Source organism: Acipenser ruthenus, unplaced genomic scaffold (genome assembly GCF_902713425.1).
Source record: "Acipenser ruthenus unplaced genomic scaffold, fAciRut3.2 maternal haplotype, whole genome shotgun sequence".
In the NCBI taxonomy this organism is placed as follows: domain Eukaryota; kingdom Metazoa; phylum Chordata; class Actinopteri; order Acipenseriformes; family Acipenseridae; genus Acipenser; species Acipenser ruthenus.
In genome coordinates, this window is record NW_026708236.1 from 34,771 (window position 1) to 56,533 (window position 21,763).

General features: G+C 47.0%; 2 protein-coding genes across 3 annotated transcripts in view; both read right to left on the reverse strand.

Moving 5' to 3' along the window:
• The window catches only part of LOC131730374 (autophagy-related protein 2 homolog A-like), a 34,907-nt gene extending 33,116 nt beyond the window's left edge, over positions 1-1,791 (reverse strand). Inside the window, 1 exon segment of the mRNA XM_059020453.1 lies at positions 1,305-1,791. Within this exon segment, the coding sequence (XP_058876436.1) occupies positions 1,305-1,475 (171 nt within the window). The 5' untranslated portion in view covers positions 1,476-1,791.
• Positions 1,792-3,400: 1,609 nt separating this feature from the next.
• On the reverse strand, positions 3,401-21,453 carry nxf1b (nuclear RNA export factor 1b). Of its 2 annotated transcripts, none has more exons than XM_059020451.1 (21): positions 21,305-21,453; positions 16,359-16,578; positions 15,553-15,676; positions 15,346-15,429; positions 14,624-14,728; positions 13,572-13,655; positions 12,988-13,057; positions 12,616-12,704; positions 12,196-12,303; positions 11,605-11,714; positions 7,596-7,632; positions 7,082-7,150; positions 6,828-6,883; positions 6,127-6,234; positions 5,622-5,680; positions 5,189-5,304; positions 4,928-4,970; positions 4,526-4,598; positions 4,258-4,440; positions 3,824-3,884; positions 3,401-3,725 (listed from the first exon to the last, which is right to left on the reverse strand). In XM_059020451.1, exons 1-21 carry the CDS (start codon positions 21,381-21,383, stop codon positions 3,687-3,689), a joined length of 1,917 nt encoding a protein of 638 aa, XP_058876434.1. In that variant the 5' UTR covers positions 21,384-21,453; the 3' UTR covers positions 3,401-3,686. The 2 variants fall into 2 exon arrangements, with proteins under 2 accessions (XP_058876434.1, XP_058876435.1); XM_059020452.1 differs by lacking the exon at positions 21,305-21,453 and adding an exon at positions 18,135-18,320.
• Between the last annotated feature and the right edge of the window lie 310 nt (positions 21,454-21,763).

Here is a 21,763-nt window from a genome sequence, read left to right on the forward strand (position 1 = left end):
GCTCTGTGTTTGATACTGCGTGGATGTGGTCGCGGCTCTCTTACCCACGCGTCCAGGTGGATGTCAGTTATTATCAGTGTGATTATGACAGCTCTGTGTTTAATATTGCGTGGAGGTGGTCGCGGCTCTCTTACCCACGCGTGCAGGTGGATGTCAGTTATTATCAGTGTGATTATGCCGGCTCTGTGTTTAATATTGCGTGGATGTGGTCGCGGCTCGCTTACCCACGCGTGCAGGTGGATGTCAGTTATTATCAGTGTGATTATGCCGGCTCTGTGTTTAATACTGCGTGGATGTGGTCGCGGCTCGCTTACCCACGCGTCCAGGTGGATGTCAGTTATTATCAGTGTGATTATGCCGGCTCTGTGTTTAATATTGCGTGGAGGTGGTCGCGGCTCGCTTACCCACGCGTCCAGGTGGATGTCAGTTATTATCAGTGTGATTATGTCGGCTCTGTGTTTGATACTGCGTGGAGGTGGTCGCGGCTCGCTTACCCACGCGTGCAGGTGGATGTCAGTTATTATCAGTGTGATTATGCCGGCTCTGTGTTTAATATTGCGTGGATGTGGTCGCGGCTCGCTTACCCACGCGTGCAGGTGGATGTCAGTTATTATCAGTGTGATTATGCCGGCTCTGTGTTTAATACTGCGTGGATGTGGTCGCGGCTCGCTTACCCACGCGTGCAGGTGGATGTCAGTTATTATCAGTGTGATTATGCCGGCTCTGTGTTTAATATTGCGTGGAGGTGGTCGCGGCTCTCTTACCCACGCGTGCAGGTGGATGTCAGTTATTATCAGTGTGATTATGTCGGCTCTGTGTTTGATACTGCGTGGATGTGGTCGCGGCTCGCTTACCCACGCGTCCAGGTGGATGTCAGTTATTATCAGTGTGATTATGCCGGCTCTGTGTTTGATACTGCGTGGATGTGGTCGCGGCTCGCTTACCCACGCGTCCAGGTGGATGTCAGTTATTATCAGTGTGATTATGCCGGCTCTGTGTTTAATATTGCGTGGAGGTGGTCGCGGCTCTCTTACCCACGCGTGCAGGTGGATGTCAGTTATTATCAGTGTGATTATGCCGGCTCTGTGTTTGATACTGCGTGGATGTGGTCGCGGCTCGCTTACCCACGCGTCCAGGTGGATGTCAGTTATTATCAGTGTGATTATGCCGGCTCTGTGTTTAATACTGCGTGGAGGTGGTCGCGGCTCTCTTACCCACGCGTGCAGGTGGATGTCAGTTATTATCAGTGTGATTATGCCGGCTCTGTGTTTGATACTGCGTGGATGTGGTCGCGGCTCGCTTACCCACGCGTCCAGGTGGATGTCTCGCAGGACGCCGCTCCCGTTGTAAAGATCCACGCTGAGCTGCTCCAGGCTCAGCCGCTCCTGCAGGAAGTGCCCCAGGTAGTGCTGCAGCAGGTACCGGCAGGCTCGCTTCTTGATGGAAGCGGACCAGGGGAAGAGCCAGCGGGACATGGGGGAGGCAGCGACCGAGAGGCAGGAGAGGAGGACGGGAAAGGGGCCGCTCGCAGCCGCATAACATCAACAACAACAAGTACCAACTGAAGCGGGCTGTTGTTTTGGTTTTAGACTATCATCCGGCGGCGGGGCTACGAAGTTAAAGAAAAAAAAACAAACAGGTTTTCTGTTGTAGTCTTTTGTTGTTAAAATGTTTTAATTATTATCTCAAGTTTTCTCGGGTTCGGGTTCTGGTTCGGAAGCAGGGAGAAGATAAACACGAACCCGACCTTCTTTCTGGATGTTTATTGTTTTCATTCGTAGAGGCTGACGGCGCTGCTGCGTCTTGACGTCATGACGCGGACGGGAGGGAGGTGGCCGGTGGAAGCCACCCGGCGCCATATTGAGGAGGTCAAAAAAATTACCCCCCCCCCCGAGTTCTCTTTTTAACTGGACTTTATACTATTGATGTTTTTTTAACAGAATCTGGCTCATATTTGTTGTTATTCATATACATCTTTGTTTGTAGGTTAATTATCCTTCCCCCTCACAGATAAACTCACAAGACAGGCCCCATTTTGGTAAGGTCAACGCTGGCGTTTCAACAACCCCGCCTGCCACAAGACGGCAGCCATCTTGGTAAGGACCATGTCAAAGCCAAAACGAAATTGAAACCGCCTGAATCCATCTGCAGCGTTTCGTGCCCAGTCACTTCCCGGGTTGCGTTACTCGCTGCTCTTCTGCGAGTTCAAATGCATTCTTTTTTTGGACACGCTCGTAATCTGACGGCACATGCATGTAAACCTCAGATAAACAACTTTCTGCTTTAAGATCCCAGAATCACGCACACGAGATTCTGGGATCAATAAGCTACTAACAACCAAACGAGCAAGATGGGCTGAATGGGGCCTCCTCTCGTTTGGAAACTTTCTGATGTTCTTAAGAAAAACTAAAAAAAAAAACATTTAGTGTATTCTGGCAAAACTCTCCCTCCCCTTCTTTGAAGTCTTACCCATATGGCATATTTATAATAATAATAATTGTTTATTCAGCAGACAGCTTTATCCAAGGCTTACAGAGGCTAGGGTGTGTGAACTATGCATCAGCTGCAGAGTGACTCAGTCGGGATTTGAACCAGGGTCCTCCAGGTTACAAGCCCTTTTCTTTAACCACTGGACCTCACAGCCTCATGCAGGCTTGCCAACTGGGCCCGTAATTCCGGGGTACTAAGACGGGTCAGGATTTTTCTTTTTTTTAAATCACAAATGAATCGATTTTAAATCAACGAGTGACGTGATTGTGAATCGCGACGGCCGATTCTGTCCAGGGGAGCATCGTGACGACGTGGATTAAAACCGTACTGCTGGAAACGTGACATGACAAACATGAACCCATCAAAACAGTGCGATTCCGTCTCTGTAGAGAATTCTGCACGCGCCCGCCTGCACTCTCAAGTTTGTATTTAATTAATATTTCTACCTGCTTCACACAGTCCCGCCCCAAACAGACAAACACAGCAGTATCGGACTGATTGAGGGACACAATCCTTACAAAAACACTTTTCAGGCCAATAAAAAATAAAAAAAATAAAACACTACCAATTTTCTAAAGGTCTTCGGGGGCTCCCCCCCCCCCCCCCTCGTTAAAGAGCTTCAAGCCCTAATTATACTGGATCATGTTTTTCGACTGGCCTAGCCTGGATCAGCCACAGTCTACTGTATCCACAGCAGGGTTAGACTGCGCAAGAGATCTCAGTAATCGTGTAGTAAAAATAAAAATCACACGCAAAAGAAAGATTACGATGCGTACGCAAACCCTTCGGACACTCCTGCGATAAAAACGATTCATTCTGTATCACTGACAGCTGCTCTTGACTTCAGGAGGGTCTTATCCCCCACTTCTGGTTTAAATAAAAGATGAAACAAAATCAAAAAACAAGAGGCTTAACAAAAAAAAGGCTTTGGACTTTAATAATAACAACAATGTACAACTATATCAAGAGAGACACACCAGAGCTCCAGAAACGAGGGCTTGTGCCGATGCGGAGGTCTAAAATCAGGAATAAATCTCACATTGTGTTAACAGAAGAGAGGGGGGTGAGAGTTCAGAGTCAGAAAGCTCAGAAGGATTAAATCAAGTTTGTGTCTGGATGAACAAAGAGTCTCAGGGCCGCCCCGTCTATCCCGATCTCCACCCGCCTCTCGGCCGTCGCCTCGCCAGATCCTCGTCTCACTTTACGAAAGCAACATCTGGGATCTTGCCTTCCGCCTGGGGAGAGGAGAGCGACACAAGCAAATAAATTAGCAAAATAAAAAGACAACGGGGTCAGAACAGTATAGAGAAATGACACGCGGAGGCAAACCTACCTTCAGCTGTGTGAAGATCTGTGCTGCCCTGTTAAAATCCCACTCGTTATCCTGGAGACACCTGTAACAGAAAAACACAGCATGAGAGAAGAGAAAGAGAGAGAGAGAAGAGGGGGGAGAGAGAAAGAGAAGAGGGGGGAGAGAGAAAGAGAAGAGGAGAGAGAGAGAGGGGAGACAAGACTGGATCATTCTACCACTCGCGCACACACATGCGAGTCCCGTACCCCTCACAGTCTCTCCCCCCAGCCCCCTCACACTCTCCCCTCCCCGTACCCCTCACAGACTCTCCCCCCAGCCCCCTCAGACCCTCTGTACCCCTCACAGACTCCCCCTGCCCCCCTCACACACACTCTTTTCCCCCCCCCACACTCTCCCCTCCCCGTCCCCCTCACAGCCTCCCCCCCTTGCCCCCTCTCAGACGGTGGCTCACTCACTTCTGCGTCCACTCCAGGTTCATGCCGGACTGCAGTGAGAATGCGGAGAGCATCTCCTGCTGCGGGGCGGACAGGCTGGGCACGGGGCTGCTGGAGGGGGTGGGGGCCGGCGTGGCGAAGGCTCTGCGGATCTCCTCCGTCGAGGCGTTGCGAACAAACAGCTCGTCATTCACAATGCAGAGCCTGCAGACAGCAGGGAAGGGTCAGACTAGGACAGGAAACTCACGGCACTGCCCCCCACCCCACCCCCAGCAGGTGCGAGACTCACCCCGTGTTCCCAGCAGGCACTGTGACAAACACCCTCGAGAAGGCCCTCACCGAGTCCCGAGCCTTGCCGTCCACTGTGGAGGAGGAGAGACACGTCACTGACCCGCACCTCCCACTGACTTCCATACAAACCACCTTCACACCAACAGAGTCTGCAGTTGTTATGAACAAAGCTATATATATATATATATATATATCAGTTCTGAACAAAGTTACAATATTTATAAAACAAATTGCAGTTCTGACAGTTATTAAAACACCCCCCCCAGTATTTTGCTCAATGTTTAACCACGAGATGTCCTTGAGGTGTTGTAATCCTTGCCGGTGTGTTCATGCTTCTCCGTGTTTAAAAAGCCCTCTTTCCTGTGGAGCTCTACTTTCTACACACAGAATAAACACCTACCTTCTTTAAACACTCCAGCGACTGTAAAACTCAGCAGAGTGTTCTGAAACAAAAACAACACAATTCATGAATCCACTCTCCATGAGACACCCCCCTCCCCCTGCTCCCTGTACTCTCACCCCCCCCCGCTCCCTGTACTCTCACCCCCCTGCTCCCCGTACGCTCACCCCCCCTCCCCCCCACTCCCTGTACTCTCTCTCGCCCCCACCCGTACTCTCACCCCCCTGCTCCCCGTACGCTCACCCCCCCTCCCGTACTCACAGTGCACGCGCTCACGTCCACCACGAAGGAGCTGACGTCGTGTTGCGTCTTGGGGAGCTCGTTCAGGAAAGCCACCACCATGAGCCTCGTGTGCTTCAACAGACGAAACCGAGCCGCTGAGAGAGGAGAGAGATCAGAGAGAGAGAGAGAGAGAGAGGATATATATCAGACAGTGTCATGAGGCAGACAGGCTCCAGTAATACCTCAGTGTTTAAACCAGACTCCACCAGGGGCTATCTGCTCCCCACACACTGACAAACTCCCTCACAATCACCCGTGTGTGTGTGCAAAGTAGTATCTTCATATGCGTCAGTTTTATTTCAATAGTTTGTCTCTTTTTATAAAGATGTATTTTCTGTAATCATTTGGTCTGGTGTTTTTTTTTATTTTTTTAATTTGTTTATTATTTATTTTGAGGCGCTGGCTCTCTTACCAGGGTTGCTCAGTTTCTTCACATTCCGGCTGTCTTTCTGATACTCCCCCAGACTGCTCCTGAGAGAAAGAGAGAGCGAGAGAAAGAGCAAGAGAGAGAGAGAGAGAGAGAGAGAGAGCGAGAGAGAGAGAGAGAGAGAGAGACGGTTAGTATTAAGATATGTTTTCTCTGTCTTTATATATTTTAGTTGTTTGTGCCACGTATGTGCTTTGGCAACACAATTCTTTTTTCTGTTTATTGTCGAGACAATAAAGCCAGTTTGAATTGAACTGAACTGAACTGAGAGACACAAGCAAATCAGACCAACCCCGTCCCACAAGAAGTCTATTCGATTTATTTTCATTTTAAATATTAAGAAAAAAAAAACCAAACAGGTATTTAAAAGGGTATTTAAACCCTTTCACAAATCGTGGCGGGTGGTTTTGGGGCAGGGTAACAGCATCGCTGCTCTCGAGACCAGGTCCTCTCAGTTTCAGCAGAGCCAGTGCGAGGGGCGGGGGGTTACCTGGAGGGGTTCTGCGTGGTGAAGGGCACAGTGAGGGAGAAGCTGGCCCCATCGTGATAGGCGTCCAGCAGAGGCTGCCTGTCCGCAGAGTCATACACGCTGTAATACCTGCGGGAGAGAGGAGGGAGGAGGGAGGGAGCAGTCAACAGCTGCTAGCCTGAAGCCCTGATCCCCTCCTCTGCCAGCCTGACAGAGGCGGGGGGGTGTACCGCTGACCCTGCGAAGAGCTCGTGAAAGACGTACAACTTGTTACTGGGACTAACACACTTCAACATTTTTACTTTATTTAGTAGAATTGACAATTATGTTTTTTAATTTTCTCCCAATTTGGCATATCGGATTATTTGTAGGCTCAGCTCCCCGCTACCACCCCTGTGCTGACTCGGGAGTGGCGAAGATGAACACACGCTGTCCTCCGAAGCGTGTGCCGTCAGCTTCTTCACACGCTGCAGACTCACCGTGCAGCCGCCTCAGAGCTACAGCGTCGGAGGACAACGCAGCTCTGTGCAGCTTACAGGCAAGCCCGCAGGCGCCCGGCCAGACCACAGGGGTCGCTGGTGCGCGGAGAGTGGAGTATATTATTTCTAAGCAGTAAGTGCAGTTTGACAGATCAGATTATCTGCAGGCTTCCAGCCTCCTTGGTCAAAGCTGCTCTGCTTCTCAACGCAGGGATTCGCTGCCTCAGTGTGGAATGAACTTACTGCTGCAAGAAGCGCAGGATCAAGCTCTTGATGTCATCGGAGCCGAAGTAACTGCCCTGAAAAAGGGAAAAAAACTGGAATCAGCCAGGGATCAGAACCCACTCCAGGCTCAATCAGAACCCACACCCACGCTGCTGAGAGGACAGGCGGGGTTAGGGTTAGGGTTTGGAAGAGCTGCTGAGAGGACAGGCGGGGTTAGGGTTAGGGTTTGGAAGAGCTGGTCTCAGCGCTGCTGAGAGGACAGGCGGGGTTACCTTGCCAGGCGGGAGCGTCGTCGGGGCTTCAACATCAAAGGCGATGGGAAGGGGGAGGATGTGCCCATCCTTTAGAGGAGAGAGAGGGAGAGTGCGAGCGAGAGAGACATTAATTACACATGGAAACAAACAAACAAACAAACAAACAAACAAACAAACAAACAAACAAACAATCTGTACAGGCAAGTTTTCAACACTTCAAAACCACAACACTGAGTACTTTCAAGTTGAACCGACAGATAAAACAGAACAAATCTCGCCTCTGTATGCATCTACCCAGCTTTAAAAACGTGAGGTCAGGTTTTTGTTTTCATTATTCTAGGATGACTTAACACCCTCTGCCTGCCCCCCCCAGACCCCACACTGAACACAGAGGGGTTTAGATTTAATACTGTTTTAGCACTGCCTTTCTACAATACTGTCCTGTAATCCAACCTGAAAACAGTGATATATATATATTATACATACGACATGTATACATATAGATAGTTAGCAAAGTGTAAGAGGCTCTTACCAATCTCAGCAGCTTGGAAAACCTCTCACGGACGGCACTGTCAAACACATTCAAAAGAGAAAAGGACAGAGTGTCATAGACAATGCACATACACCAACATACAGACCTGACTAATTACACCCCTCCAATCCCTGCCTCCCCTCCCACCCCTCACCTCCCTGCCTCCCGTCTCTCCCCACACCCCTCCCCTCCCTGTCTCTCCTCCCATCCACCTCTCCTCGCACCCCTCCCCGTCTCTCCTCCCTCTCCCCGCATCCCTCCCCGTCTCTCCTCGCACCCCACCCCTCCCTGCCTCTCCTCCACGTCCAGCTCTCTTCACAGAAAGGTACTTGCAATAACTAGGTCAAGAGAACCCCAGGGCTGCCTCTCCTTAAATATCTATATATATATATCTATCTCTATATATCTTTGTATCCGAGGCAGATCTGTAGAGCCCTATCATAAAAACTGAATAAAATTAAAATGTTCCTTCCAGGAGTGAAAAACAGGCACGCATTCCTCAGATTGCATTTACATCAGAATGCGTTTGCCTTGTTTTATTTTCTGTTTTCTCTTCCATGTTGGAGTTCTTTTTGTAAAGTGAATTAAAATCAGAGCACTTACCTGTGATCTTGTGTGTGGGTGGAAGAGCTCATTTCGTTTCTCTTGGGTTTTTTTTTTTTTTTTTTTTTTTTTTTAAAACACATATGAAACCATGGCAACAGGTCGGTGTTCTACCAATCCCACTCCCCAGTCTCTCGTTCATAATGAACACCAGGGAGTCGTAATGATCTGAACTCCCCTTGGAGTTGGTCTAGCACCCCCTTGGATAAATCCTGCAGTTGCAAGACAGCTGGAAACCGAAGCGGCAAAGCACGGAAGGGATCGGACTCCTAATTCAAACAACTACTCCCTGCTTCATGAAGGGGCGAGAACACACGAACTTAAAAACGTGTTCAAACATTACAAAAAAAAGTGTTAAAAAGAACTTAACACTTTGGTCCTACAGTTGCAAGACTTTGAGATTCAAAATGAAAAAATAAAAAACTCCCAAAAATAAACGTCACATGTATTCTCTGGTGTCAGCTGCAGAGTTCCACAACCTAACAAGGCTGCAGATCTACAAGACAGCGGCACTGAAGCCCTGCAGGATACCTTTAAAAAAGGACCCAGCCGAGCCCGAGCGCAGCTAGTGCTGCTGGAGGAGGAGGAGGAGGAGGAGGAGGAGGAGGAGTTGATATACATTGTGGGGCTGTGGCAGGGACCCCAGTAGTTCACATGGGAGCTTCCTCATCTGCATCGATACACATTGAAGTTACAGCGACAGGGATGGAAATGGGAAGCCACAGCTACAGCACCAGCTTAAAAAGTCAGCCACCGGGGAGAGGTAAAGCCAAACAGCTCAAAGGTGTGTACCTAGGTCAGGAACAAAACCCTGGAACAGCTTCAAGAAAAGGGACTTGATACCAGGAGGTTCAAATCCCAGCTGAGCCACTGACTCCCTGTGTGTGTGTGTGTGTGTGTGTGAGACCCTGAGCAAGTCACTGAACCTCCTTGTGCTCCGTCCTTTGGATGAGACCTAAAACAAAACGAGGTCCTATTGGAAGTGACTGCAGCAGCAGTTGCTGCTGATGAAGCATCGTTCACCCCCCCCCCGGTCTCTGTAAGTCGCTTTGGATAAGAGCAATGTAAAACCCGGGCTGGCTGATGCTGCTCTGCAATGGGAGTCTTGTTTCCATCCCTGTTGTAAGCAACCGATAAACTTACCACTGTCAACCCCCCCACCCACCCCCCCCCCCCCCCGGAGATACAACGCAACAGGAGCAGTGACAGGGAAACACAAACACAGACACTGAGCGAACGCTAGCCTGGGCAGGGGAGGGGAGGGGATCAGCCTGAAGGGACGCTAGCTGGTTAGTTTCGGGTGAAGTTGTAAGTATGAAAGATTGCACAGTGACGCAAACAAAAGGTGGAGGGACTGGAAGAGAAGCAGAAGTTTGAGTGAAAGAGGACAAAAGAAAAAAAAAAAAGTATTAATACTGCATTTCACTGCGGTTCAGTGAGAAGCCATCCTCTGATCACGTAACCACCACAATAGCGCAAGATATTCAAATCTAAATAACGTATGTTACCAAAAATAAATAAATACTGGATAATGCGAATTCCATTTGAAGATTTTTTTTTTTTTTTTTTTAAAAAACCAGGACACACACCTAAAAGATAGATCTCAAATTTACAAAAGTTGTCCTGGCAAATGGTCAGAAATTATAAGGCTACAATATTTGTTTTTTGGTAAAAAAAAAAAGTATGCAAAAAAAAAAAGTTGTGTTTTCTTATGTATATATACATATTAAAAAAAGTTAACTTACTTCTCAAAAAAAAAAAATCTTTTAAAAAGTTGGTATGAGGCCTCCACACACACACACACACACACTCTCTCTCTCTCTCTCTCTCTCTCTCTCTCGCAGAGCGCCAGTCTGCAGTGTAGAAATGGGCTTCCTGCCACAGCATTGAGAAACACTCTCAGGTCATTTGAAACAAGCAGCTCCCGTTTCAACACTGAACAGCACGTCCTGAGAACAGCACTGACCTCCCTCTGCTCCCTCTCTTCTGGGGCTGTTTATTTTAACTGTACAGGACCGTGGCTCCGGCAGCAGTGTCTCTGTCTGTCTGTCTCTCTGTCCGTCTCTTCAGCCCCCTGTGTTTTTGACCAGTTGCGCGGCTGTGCCTGTCTTAGGTTGTCCCCCCCCTCCTTCTTGAGGGATCTTACCCGTCACTGGCTAACCAGCCATCCTCACTGGCCAAATCACAAGGGGGCACGGGCCCCGCTTTCCGCCAAAATCGGCTGGCTTAAAACCAAGTCAGGATGGTTTTTGGGTTTTTTTTTTTTTCAGGATTTGAATTTCAGTCCCCCGTCAAAAAATAAATAAAAAAAATAAAATTATAGAAAAAAAAAGCTGCTTTAAAAATGAATATTATTCATTCAGGAAAAGCGAGTCAAGAGCTGAAAACTGGTCACCGAAATTGGATTCAATCTCCCCCGAGAGAGTTTTGCCCATGAAGGAGTTTAACATTGAATTAAATAATAAAAACATGTCTGTGTATAAACACACACACTGTGTGTGTGTGTGTGTGTGAGTGTGTATAATCTAGATGCATATTTGCATTTCTTTCAGAAGTGGGTGAAACTGCAGAGGGGTTACTGAAAAGAGGATAAGAACTCACTTGCACTGCAGGGAAATTGCACAAATAAAATTAAAAAAACAACTTAAGAAATATTTGAGAGCAAAAGAACGATAGGAGAAATAAAAACAGACAGAATTTAATAAAAAATGAGGTTTGGGTTTCTGAGCTGCTGGAAAAAATGGTTTTCCAGTTTAGTGATTTCTACATATAAAAACAATTACAATTAAATATGATCTGACACACACACTTGTTTCAGTAGCAATGATTCACAGGTGATTTACCAGCCAGCATAAAATTCAGTGCTGTGTACAGAGAGCCCTGCAGTACTTTCACATTTCTCCACAGATTGTAACTTTGCCAGTGAGAATCGAGTTACTCCTTTTAAAAAGACAACATTACAAAAATGCCTGCCTACCCCCACCATCCCCAAAATGAGGAGACAGGCTGTGTGACAGGAATCAGACAGGCTGGGTGACAGCGTCAGGAATCAGACAGGCTGTGTGACAGGAATCAGACAGGCTGGGTGACAGCGTCAGGAATCAGACAGGCTGGGTGACAGGAATCAGACAGGCTCGGTGACAGCGTCAGGACTCAGACTCCCACATTACACAGCAAGTTTAAACCCTACCTCGTAAGCTAGGGTCAGTCCTACACCCAGGGTCAGGGGAGACAGGCTCGGGTGAGAACGGACTCTGCTCACAGTAAAAGCGGCCGGAATGCCAGGGGATCGTTCATCTGCTGCCCCCCCCCTCCCTCCCCTCCCTCCTGGCTGCAGCAGCTCAGGGGAGGGTCAGTGCACTGGTCAGCCCCGCTGCTTGCTGGATCAAGGCGCTCTCTCTCTCACCTGATGTACGTGGAGTGGTCTTTGAAGGAATCGCACAGCGCGTTCCTGTCCAGCCACAGCTCCTCCAGCTGGAAGCCTTTGATTTTGTCCAGCTCTCGCTCCGTCTTCAGCTGCAGGCAGAAGCACACACAAGATTGACAATGCAAGACAGAATCGCTGAATAATGTTCCCTTGTTAACATATTGAATTCCACCCCCTCTATATAGAATGAACTCCCTCAGCTTCATAGAGTCCAATGAAAGCTGCTGAATAATGTTCCCTTGTTAACATATTGAATTCCACCCCCTCTATATAGAATGAACTCCCTCAGCTTCATAGAGTCCAGTGAAAGCTGCTGAATAATGTTCCCTTGTTAACATATTGAATTCCACCCCCTCTATATAGAATGAACTCCCTCAGCTTCATAGAGTCCAGTGAAAGCTGCTGAATAATGTTCCCTTACTAACATATTGAATTCCACTCCCTCTATATAGAATGAACTCCCTCAGCTTCATAGAGTCCAATGAAAGCTGCTGAATAATGGTCCCTTGTTAACATATTGAATTCCACATGACCACATTTGCCCTTGACTCCCTCCCCCTCCCCACTCACCTCATTGCGGGACAGGTTCAAAGACTTCAGTTTGGTAGCCTTGTTCACCAGCTCAGAGAGGTCGTCCAGTCTGTACAGCCGGTTATTGCTCAAGTTCAGAGAGACGAGCTGGAGAGAGAGAGAGGGAGTGAGGAGGGAGAGAGAGAGAGAGAGAGAGAAATGAATTACACATGAAAACAAACAAATCTGTACAAGCAAGTTTTCAACACTCCAAAACCACAAAACTGAGTACTTTCAAGTTGCACCGACAGATAAAAACAGAATAAATCTCGCCTCTGTATGTATCTACCCAGCTTTAAAAACGTGAGGTCAGGATGGCTTAACCACCCCACCCCATCTAAATCTCAACCCCACAGCAGCCCTGCGATCCCCGGGCTGCAGGCTGCTCCGTCACAGGCTCTGGACCCCCGCTCCCCTTACCTCAGGGATGTTCTCCTCAATGACTTTGTTGACAGCCTGCATGCAGTTTCTCCGGTTCAGAACCAGGTCTATATTGTGCGTCACGAGATCTGTGGTGAGAAAGAGAGACACGCGCGTTTCTGGGGAGCGGTTTATAGGACTAGGCTGAAAATGAATAAACACTATTTTTAAGTCAAGATGCATATTAAGAAACACTTTTCGAACAGCTTTTTTGTTAACAGCTGATGGAACGGATCAACTCGATGGTAGAATTACAAATCTCGCTCGCTGTGTGTCAAGGTTCAGCCCTAATTTGCAATCGCCATTCATTCCAGATTGCACAACCCCAGAGGAACGGAGCCCAGCTCTGCTGGGAAGACAGGTGTGACTCACCTGGGTCAGTGCGAAGGCTGTTCAGATCCAGTGCTTGCTGGGAGCCATCAAAACGCTTGCTCATGCATTGCTGAGAGAGAGAGAAGAGACAACTTTTTTAAAGTCTTGTTTCCTCCCCCCCAGGGCCAATTTCACTGCATCTCTGGGGGGGGGGGGGGTTTGGGGGTTAATCTAACCAAACCGGTCTGTCTGCTTTCTCTACAGCAAAGTACAGTTCACAGACAGCTACAATACAGCTTCAATACTGATCAAAGGCCGACCCACCCTAGAGCTGAGCTGGCCATCTGTACCCTTTATATCAATCTGTCTGTCTACTTGAGACACGGCACAGCTCCTTTCACGCCATCCTGACACCAATGAGTCTGTAGCGCCACCTGCAAGCCGTACATCGACACGATCCAGGACCATCAACACACTGTTCCACAGCAGCGTCACCCGCGCCAGGTTCTGCTGCTAGCAGCTTGATTAGCCCCCAGTGTGTCCAGGTGACAAGCTCAGGGGTGTCTGGGTCACACTGCTGTGCGCTGGGAGTCTCGCTGGTTCAGTGTGTGTGTGTGTGCCTGCATCCCGGTCTCTCCTCTTACCTTCAGCTGCTCCAGCTCCTCCGGTTTGAGTTCGTTCTGGATAAACGAGGGGGGCGACGACGAGCTGTTTATTATGACCACAACCTAGAACAGAGCAGAGGAGAGGAGACCGCTGTCGCCACATCATCACTACTAACTTACACATTCACTGGACTGACATTATTTTGTAAGGATGTAGCCCTCTGGGATTGTACTGTCTTGTGACAGAGGGGCACAAAACGCAACTGGCAGAAGCAATGGGTTATATAAAAAATAAAATAAAAAAAAACCACACAACGTCTCATCAAAAGTTATTCAACTACAATGAAAAAAAACAAAAATGATCTGTGATCTCACACACACACACTGACACACCTTGTAGCTGTCCTTGTCTGTGATCACACACACACACCTTGTAGCTGTCCTTGTCTGTGATCACACACACACACACCTTGTAGCTGTCCTTGTCTGTGATCACACACACACACACCTTGTAGCTGTCCTTGTCTGTGATCACACACACACACACCTTGTAGCTGTCCTTGTCTGTGATCACACACACACACCTTGTAGCTGTCCTTGTCTGTGATCACACACACACACCTTGTAGCTGTCCTTGTCTGTGATCACACACACACACCTTGTAGCTGTCCTTGTCTGTGATCACACACACACACACCTTGTAGCTGTCCTTGTCTGTGATCACACACACACCTTGTAGCTGTCCTTGTCTGTGATCACACACACACACACACACACACACACCTTGTAGCTGTCCTTGTCTGTGATCACACACACACACCTTGTAGCTGTCCTTGTCTGTGATCACACACACACACCTTGTAGCTGTCCTTGTCTGTGATCACACACACACACCTTGTAGCTGTCCTTGTCTGTGATCACACACACACACACCTTGTAGCTGTCCTTGTCTGTGATCACACACACACCTTGTAGCTGTCCTTGTCTGTGATCACACACACACACACACACACACACACCTTGTAGCTGTCCTTGTCTGATCACACACACACACCTTGTAGCTGTCCTTGTCTGTGATCACACACACATACCTTGTAGCTGTCCTTGTCTGTGATCTTCCTCGAAACCATTTTCAGCGCGTTTGCAGTCGTTGCGTCTTCCACAAAGAACACGGCATTGTTTTTCTCATAGTGGAACTGGGAAGCAAACAGAAAGAGATTTTACATTGACTTTATTTATTTGTACTTTAAATTGACCAGTTCTACCCCCATTTCATCACTTTCTCTTCTCATCCCTCACTAACTCCAAACTCCATTAAGCCTACTTCAATACTCTATGTGCAAGACTGAACTTGTGGCATCCTAGTTCATATTGCATTTCAAATGCACGACTGCACTTAGTGTAAACTACACTGTATTTAAGCATGAAGCTCGCATTGTAACCCTGTGCTGTCCTGTAACACAACTGTAAGTCTGCAAGTGGGCAGCAGTGTGGAGTAGTGGTCAGGGCTCTGGACTCTTGACCGGAGGGTCGTGGGTTCAATCCCAGGTGGGGGACACTGCTGCTGTACCCTTGAGCAAGGTACTTTACCTAGATTGCTCCAGTAAAAACCCAACTGTATAAATGGGGAATTGTATGTAAAAATAATGTGATATCTTGTAACAATTGTAAGTCGCCCTGGATAAGGGTGTCTAAGAAAAAAATAATAATAATAATAATAATGATAATAATAAAAGCTTTTGAAGACAATTGTACATATATATATATATTGCTTTGTACTGTGTGAAGTGGAAACTCTGCGAGATATACTTACATGCACAGGGGTAAACTGAAGCGAGCACACTCCCTGTAGAGCTGCTATGAGCCACGGCTTATCATATTTCTTTCCACAAGGGATCTGAAAGACACAATCGCACGATAAGGGAGGAGAGGAAGCCCTCCCATTGTGTCTTAAATACGCACAGCGGCAGACTGTGTTCAGTTTGTTCCAGTATTTCTAAGTGTCGGATGGGTTACTCACTGTGATTTTGAACCAGCTCTTGCGGTTGGCCGGGCCCCTGGGCCCACGCTGGCCCCCCCCGCGCTCTCGGTCCTTGTCGAAGCGGTCCTCCCCGCGCCGGTTAGGTCTGACGCTGTACGGGTTACTGCAGAGAACACACACACACACAAACACACAAACACACAGAGAACACACACGCACGCACGCACACACACACACAGACAAAGGGAAAAGGGAAAGCGTTAGAAACAGCGCCGACATGGACTTTCTTTCAGTATTTCTAAATTCAGCACCATGGAGTTCTTATTTAATAGTTAGGGATTAGGTCACATTAAGAGCGTAAAAATAACTGGATATTCTAAAATTGGGAGAAAATGATAAAATAAATAAATAAAACCTGAGCAAACGGCCGTTACACCTGAATGGGTTTAAACTGCAATGCAACAGGAGTCTACTTTCCATCGCGTCTGACAAACGCTTTCTATCCTTCAGATGAGACGGAAAACAAACAAGCTCCTATTGGAAGTGACTCTGCAGCAGCCACTGACTCCCTGTGTGTGTGTGCATGTGACCCTGAGCAAGTCACTTCACCTCCTTGTGCTCCGTCCTTCAGATGAGACGTAAAACAAACGAGCTCCTACTGGAAGTGACTCTGCAGCAGCAGCAGCAGCAGCAGTTGTTGATGATGCAGAGTTCACCCTCCTAGTCTCTGCGAGACTCTTTGGATAAAAGCCTACACTAAATTAACAATTAATAATAATAATAATAATAATAATAATAATAATAATAATAATAATAATAATAAATCACACAGCCTCAGTACTCACAATCTGCGCTGCCCCGACCCGGGGGAGGAATCCTGCAAGGTGTCGTTCATGGAGACGTCTCCCCCCTCATCTTCATCAAACCGAGCTCTCGGGCCGGGCCCCCACCCAACCCCTCCACGGTGCCTCTGCCGGGGGGGCTGCTCGCTGTACATCCTGCCCCGGAACGGCCCCCGCCCCTTCTTACTGCGGAACGCGGGCCCCCCCACCCGGTCATCGTGCTCTGCAGGGAAACGGGAAACAGCAGCGTCCGTGAGAGAGAGAGAGAGACAGAGACAGATCGAGCGAGGCAAGCAGGGCAAAAACAAATCAATCCCAGAGCTCCTCAAGACAACCTCCCCCTGTTCAGACTGCGCTTGCAGCTCTCCTGATCCGCCCCTCCTGCTCTGCGCTGGACTCCCCTGACCTCAGCGCCGCGTCCCTGGATCCTCAGCTGATGCGCTATCCTTGCCCTGCTAATCTGTCCCTGCAGAGATAACTCGCTGTAATCCTAACCTGTGGCAGCGCAGATCATTCTAGTAGCGTTATTATGACTTGCACTTGCTGTAAACTACACTGTATTTAAATAGGAAGCTCGCACTGTAACCCTGTGCTGCCCTGGAACACAACTGTAAGTCGCTTTGGATAAAGGTCTCTCAAATACAATAATAATAATAATAATAATATCTTGCTAGGTGGCAGTGCTGTGTGAAACTGGCCCCTGGTTTCTCCAACTCCTGGCTCTGTCCCTACAGCTAATCCAAACCTGTCTGAAGGTCTGTCTTCTAACATAGATAAATAAAAGTGCAGATTCACAGTATCTGGGGACCCCCGTCCTCCTTGATTCCTGTAAAACGCATCCTTTCCAAACCCTTTTTAAAAATCAATGCATTCAGTTTGACTTGATGCTCAACATATGGCTGGGAGCACAGAGACAGCCTGTATATATACTGTGAACGAATCTGGCTGGCGGCTTTATCCAAGGCGACTCACACAGGTGTTACAGGGCAGCGATGCAAGCTTCGCATTTCAATACAGAGTCGTTCACAGTAAATGATGATGATAATACTGCTAAAAAGCAATACGAGCTAGGACGCAACCAGTTAACATCTACAACGCGTGTCAGTCGTGCAAGGATCGTGCCTCGGGTGAAAAACAAAATAATCACGTTTGTTCAAAAGAAACAGAATAGGTTAAAAACTTCATACACGCGTTCTTGTCTAGGAGAAACACAAAGCGACCGATCCTTGATCAAATATATTATTTTGAAACAATACAAAAAAAAAAATGATATTGTGGTTTACAGTTCGCTAACTGTTTAAATAAAGTCAAGAGATCCAAAGATATCTAATTAAGCGAACCTTTAGAGTAAACGCGCTATACGGTACGGCAGATCAAGAGATCTTTATAATCCTCGTCTAAAATGACCGGAAAGGAAGCGAGGCGGACACCAGTGAATCATATATAACGCCACGATATTCGGCACAGCGTTTTGCGTGGACTGTGGGGTGCAATTTATAACACCGCCGAACACGCACCGCGCTTCAGATGCGTTTGAGGTGGGGGGGGGGTGCGGACCGTGGATCTCAGCAATAATTCATTAAATCAATCGCCAATCCCACATTTCATTATATTTCTCTCGTTCGTGTGATATACAGTCCATTACTCCCCAGAAGCTAACCTGTAAAGTCCATTAAATCCCCCCCCCCCCCGGCCCGCCTGGAACAACAGCCACCATCTGCTGTGCGAAACAGAAACTCCATTTTAACAGAATAAAAACTAAACAAAAACCAAGCTTACCGTTATAATGCCGCCCCTCGTCCGCCATGGCCATACAACCGCCGATCGCTGTTTAAATGCCCGGGGCAACCCAGAAATTTAATTTATTTATGTATCTATTTATTTATTTATTTCAGTCCAGACGCCTGTCGTAAACAACCAGGTCGGCGGTTACGAGATCTTGACGGGACTGCCAAGGATTTACAGCTGAGCGCATGCGCAGTTCACTCGCCCACCACCTCACCATAGAGTTGCGAATCCAGCTCGACATGTCCAGCTGAGACACGCTCCCAAACACAGCGCCCCCGGCGGCTCACACCGGTACTGTGCTAGAGAGCCGCCAGCGAATTACTGTACAAAATTACCTCGAGAGTGTTCGACAGGTTTAGGAAAACGGTTGATTTATCGTAACACACACAATTATAACTTTAAATTGAAGGTATATTTTACACTTTTTTTTTTCTTTAGGTCCATATTAACGCGTCTCATTTAATTTATGACTGGTTTTTTTTGCTCTTGTAGGCTGCTGACTGAGTTTGACGCACACGATTATTTAATTGAGTTGTTTGTATTTTTAATTGTCGAACAGGAGCTCCTTGTAAACGAGGCATCGGTCTCAAAAGAAACCATCTGGATTAATAAATACATTTTAAAAAAAAAATTGAGGCGAAAACAAAACAAAACACGCACAATATTATTCCACTACAGCGCGGAGCCCGCCAAAAACAAAACACTGAGGGGGAAATACATTATATTAATAATTGGAATTTTTTTAAGTTTTAAAAATGTACCTTCTTCGTGCCACCTGCGTCTTCCGACTCCGCCGTGTTTTACTTCGCACAAATAGTTGTGAAAACGGTTTCTATTCGACGCCATTTCAGCGAAGATTAAAAAATTTAAAAAACAAAACGACGAAAAAACCGTTAACTTGAGCACGAGGCGCGCAGCCCGCCCCGCGGCGAGTGCGTCATCACGCACAGGGCGTCGACTTGCAGGATTAAACAACTAGAGAGATAGAGAGAGAGATATCTTTAAATATCCTTTATTTCAATCAAAACGATATTAAAATTACAAAACAAATAGCAGAAAAGTCCATGCAAAACCCTCCTTTACAACAATTACAAACACATTTTTTAAAATTATCATCTTCCACCAAACACATCACCTCCCCAACTGCCCAAATTGCCTGAAACTCTTCTAGCTGGTGCACCAATTTACAAAAAGTAAAAATCAACTTTAATTCTTGAGATTCCCAACACTTTAAAAAACAGGTATTACCGCCCACGCTACTCCACGACTCCGCTCGCTCCACTGGCTCCCGATCACCGCTCGCATCCAGTTCAAGACTCTTGTACTAGCCTACAGATGCCTTGACCAGACTGCACCCGGCTACCTCCAGACCCTCATCTCTCCCTACACCCCCACTCGACCTCTCCACTCCGCCTGCACTAGAAGACTGGCTCTACCTCCGCTACGCTCCCCTGCCTCCAGAGCCCGCTCCTTCTCCACCCTTGCTCCGCAGTGGTGGAATGACCTTCCTACAGATGTCAGGACTGCCCAGTCCCTGACCACATTCCGGCGCCTCCTTAAGACTCACCTCTTCAAACAGCACCTGTAGAACTCCTCTGTTTGTATCCTGGGACACTATCACCCTTCATTTAAATGTGCTTTATTTTGCTCTTATCTGCCCCCTATTTTACTGCATTTAATCCTGTACTTCAGAATACTGTAATCTGCCAAGTGTTTAACCTGTAGTACTTTGTATTTAATCACATCCTGATGTAACTATCACTATTTAATCATATCCTGATGTAACTATCACTATTATCTGCTGTATTATTGAATTGTGGTTTGTCACACTTGAACAAAAGTTATTGTATTGTTTGCTCTCATTGTATTACTTGTATTGTAACACTTGAAATGTATTTGCTTACGATTGTAAGTCGCCCTGGATAAGGGCGTCTGCTAAGAAATAAGTTGAAATAAGTTGAACCTGCAGTAGGGCAGACCACTGATACCCCGGGGCAGATCCTAAAGTTTGGAGAAGGATATAAGGGTCTGTTCAGGGGGGTACAAAAAAACAGAGATGTATCGGATGCGTGTGAAAGTGTTGCATTTTCAACATTTTAAAAAACCTGCCTGATTGATACACATTGGCGAGAGAGGCTACAGGTGGAGGACTCCACCACCCCTGCATGGAGGAATCTGTACAGATCACCAGATCCTAAGAGAGCGGGGGGATCGAGTGTGGAGAATATCACATACCATTGTGACCACCAACTCCTTTCTCTGCATCATTCAGCCGAGGGGAGGAGATGCATGTCAGTTTTTCTCGATAAGGGACACGGTTTTTCATTGTTGTTTAATCTGTGGTGGGTTTAAAGCCTTTGTTTGAGTTATTGAATGATTTGTTTAGTGAACTGGGTCTGAGTTTTACTCAAAACTACTTTTATTTTTGGGGTGAAGAATGCTAAAGGAAATAAAAAATCTTTGTCAATTGGCACATTTTCTACTGGGCCAGGCAAAAATGGCAATTTTGAAAAGTAGGAGAGAGAGAGAGAGAGAGAGACACACACAGATACAGACAGACAGACAGACAGACAGACAGATAGATTTTTTTTTAAAAAAAAGAAACGGCTGTGCACCACCAATATTTTTGCCTCGAGGAGCTGATTTCAAAGCACAGAGTGATTTAAGCTTTTTTTATATATATATATATATATATATGTGTCAGTGCACATTTGAAATAAAACGAATTGTTTCACATTTCTACAATAATAATACTGTATTATTATTATTATTATTACCACAATAGTGGCGATAACAGACACGACCGTAAAGTCACGACTATGCATCGATCCTTTAATTAACAAAATAAAGAATTCATGTTACAATTTTAGAACCCGATCTCTCTCTCTCTCTCTCTCTAAACTAACCGAGTGTCTATCAATCCTAAAGCGTCCCGCGGCCACTGCAATGAGAACCACGAACCGCCAGGGGGCACCAGAACCCCGCACCCCTCTCCCAATAACAGACGAGCCAATAAACACCAGACCGAAGGAGCCGATTCGAAGTTTAAAGCGACAGCAATTAAACACACCTTCTATACAGCAGGGCCAGGGAAGCGGGGCGTGGGGATTTGGGGTGAAGTGTTCAGATTTTAAATACTAAAGGGATTTAAACCCTCCTACCAGTTTTAGTCTCCAGCCAGTCCTCCCCTGTCCCGTGCACAACACCGTCCCACACAGTATTGACTCTTCGTTTTGGCATATTGACCCCCCGACTCCAGTCCGGGGCGCATGTAAATCTGTTTCCTCCCCCCCCCCCCCGAGTCGCAGACTCTGATCACTGCTGTGTAAGTTTAAACGGACGCAGCTCTCGTTTTGGGGCTTTTTTTTTAAATTCTTGAGCCCGGATACCCACACGAGACACTCCCACTCCCACGTTAACTGTGTTGCGTGTCATTTCCTCGGCTTTTCAAAACGGCCGCTTGTGACAGAGATACGTCACAACGCCCTCCCATTGTGACGCAAGCGGCTCGTTTGCCAATCAGGTTGATTTAGCAAATTAACCCCTTCACCCCCTTTTTTGTTTTCTTTTATACTGAAAATATATATTTTTTACAATAACATATTTATTATTATTATTAT

Coding starts and splice junctions, on each gene's coding strand:
- nxf1b (XM_059020451.1), bottom strand. CDS start 21,383: ATGCCAAAACGAAGAGTCAATACTGTGTGGGACGGTGTTGTGCACGGG. Junction 5,681..6,126: donor ACCACGCAGAACCCCTCCAG/GTAACCCCCCGC, acceptor TCTTTCTCTCAG/GAGCAGTCTGGGGGAGTATC. Junction 5,305..5,621: donor GAAGAAACTGAGCAACCCTG/GTAAGAGAGCCA, acceptor CTCCTCTCTCAG/CGGCTCGGTTTCGTCTGTTG.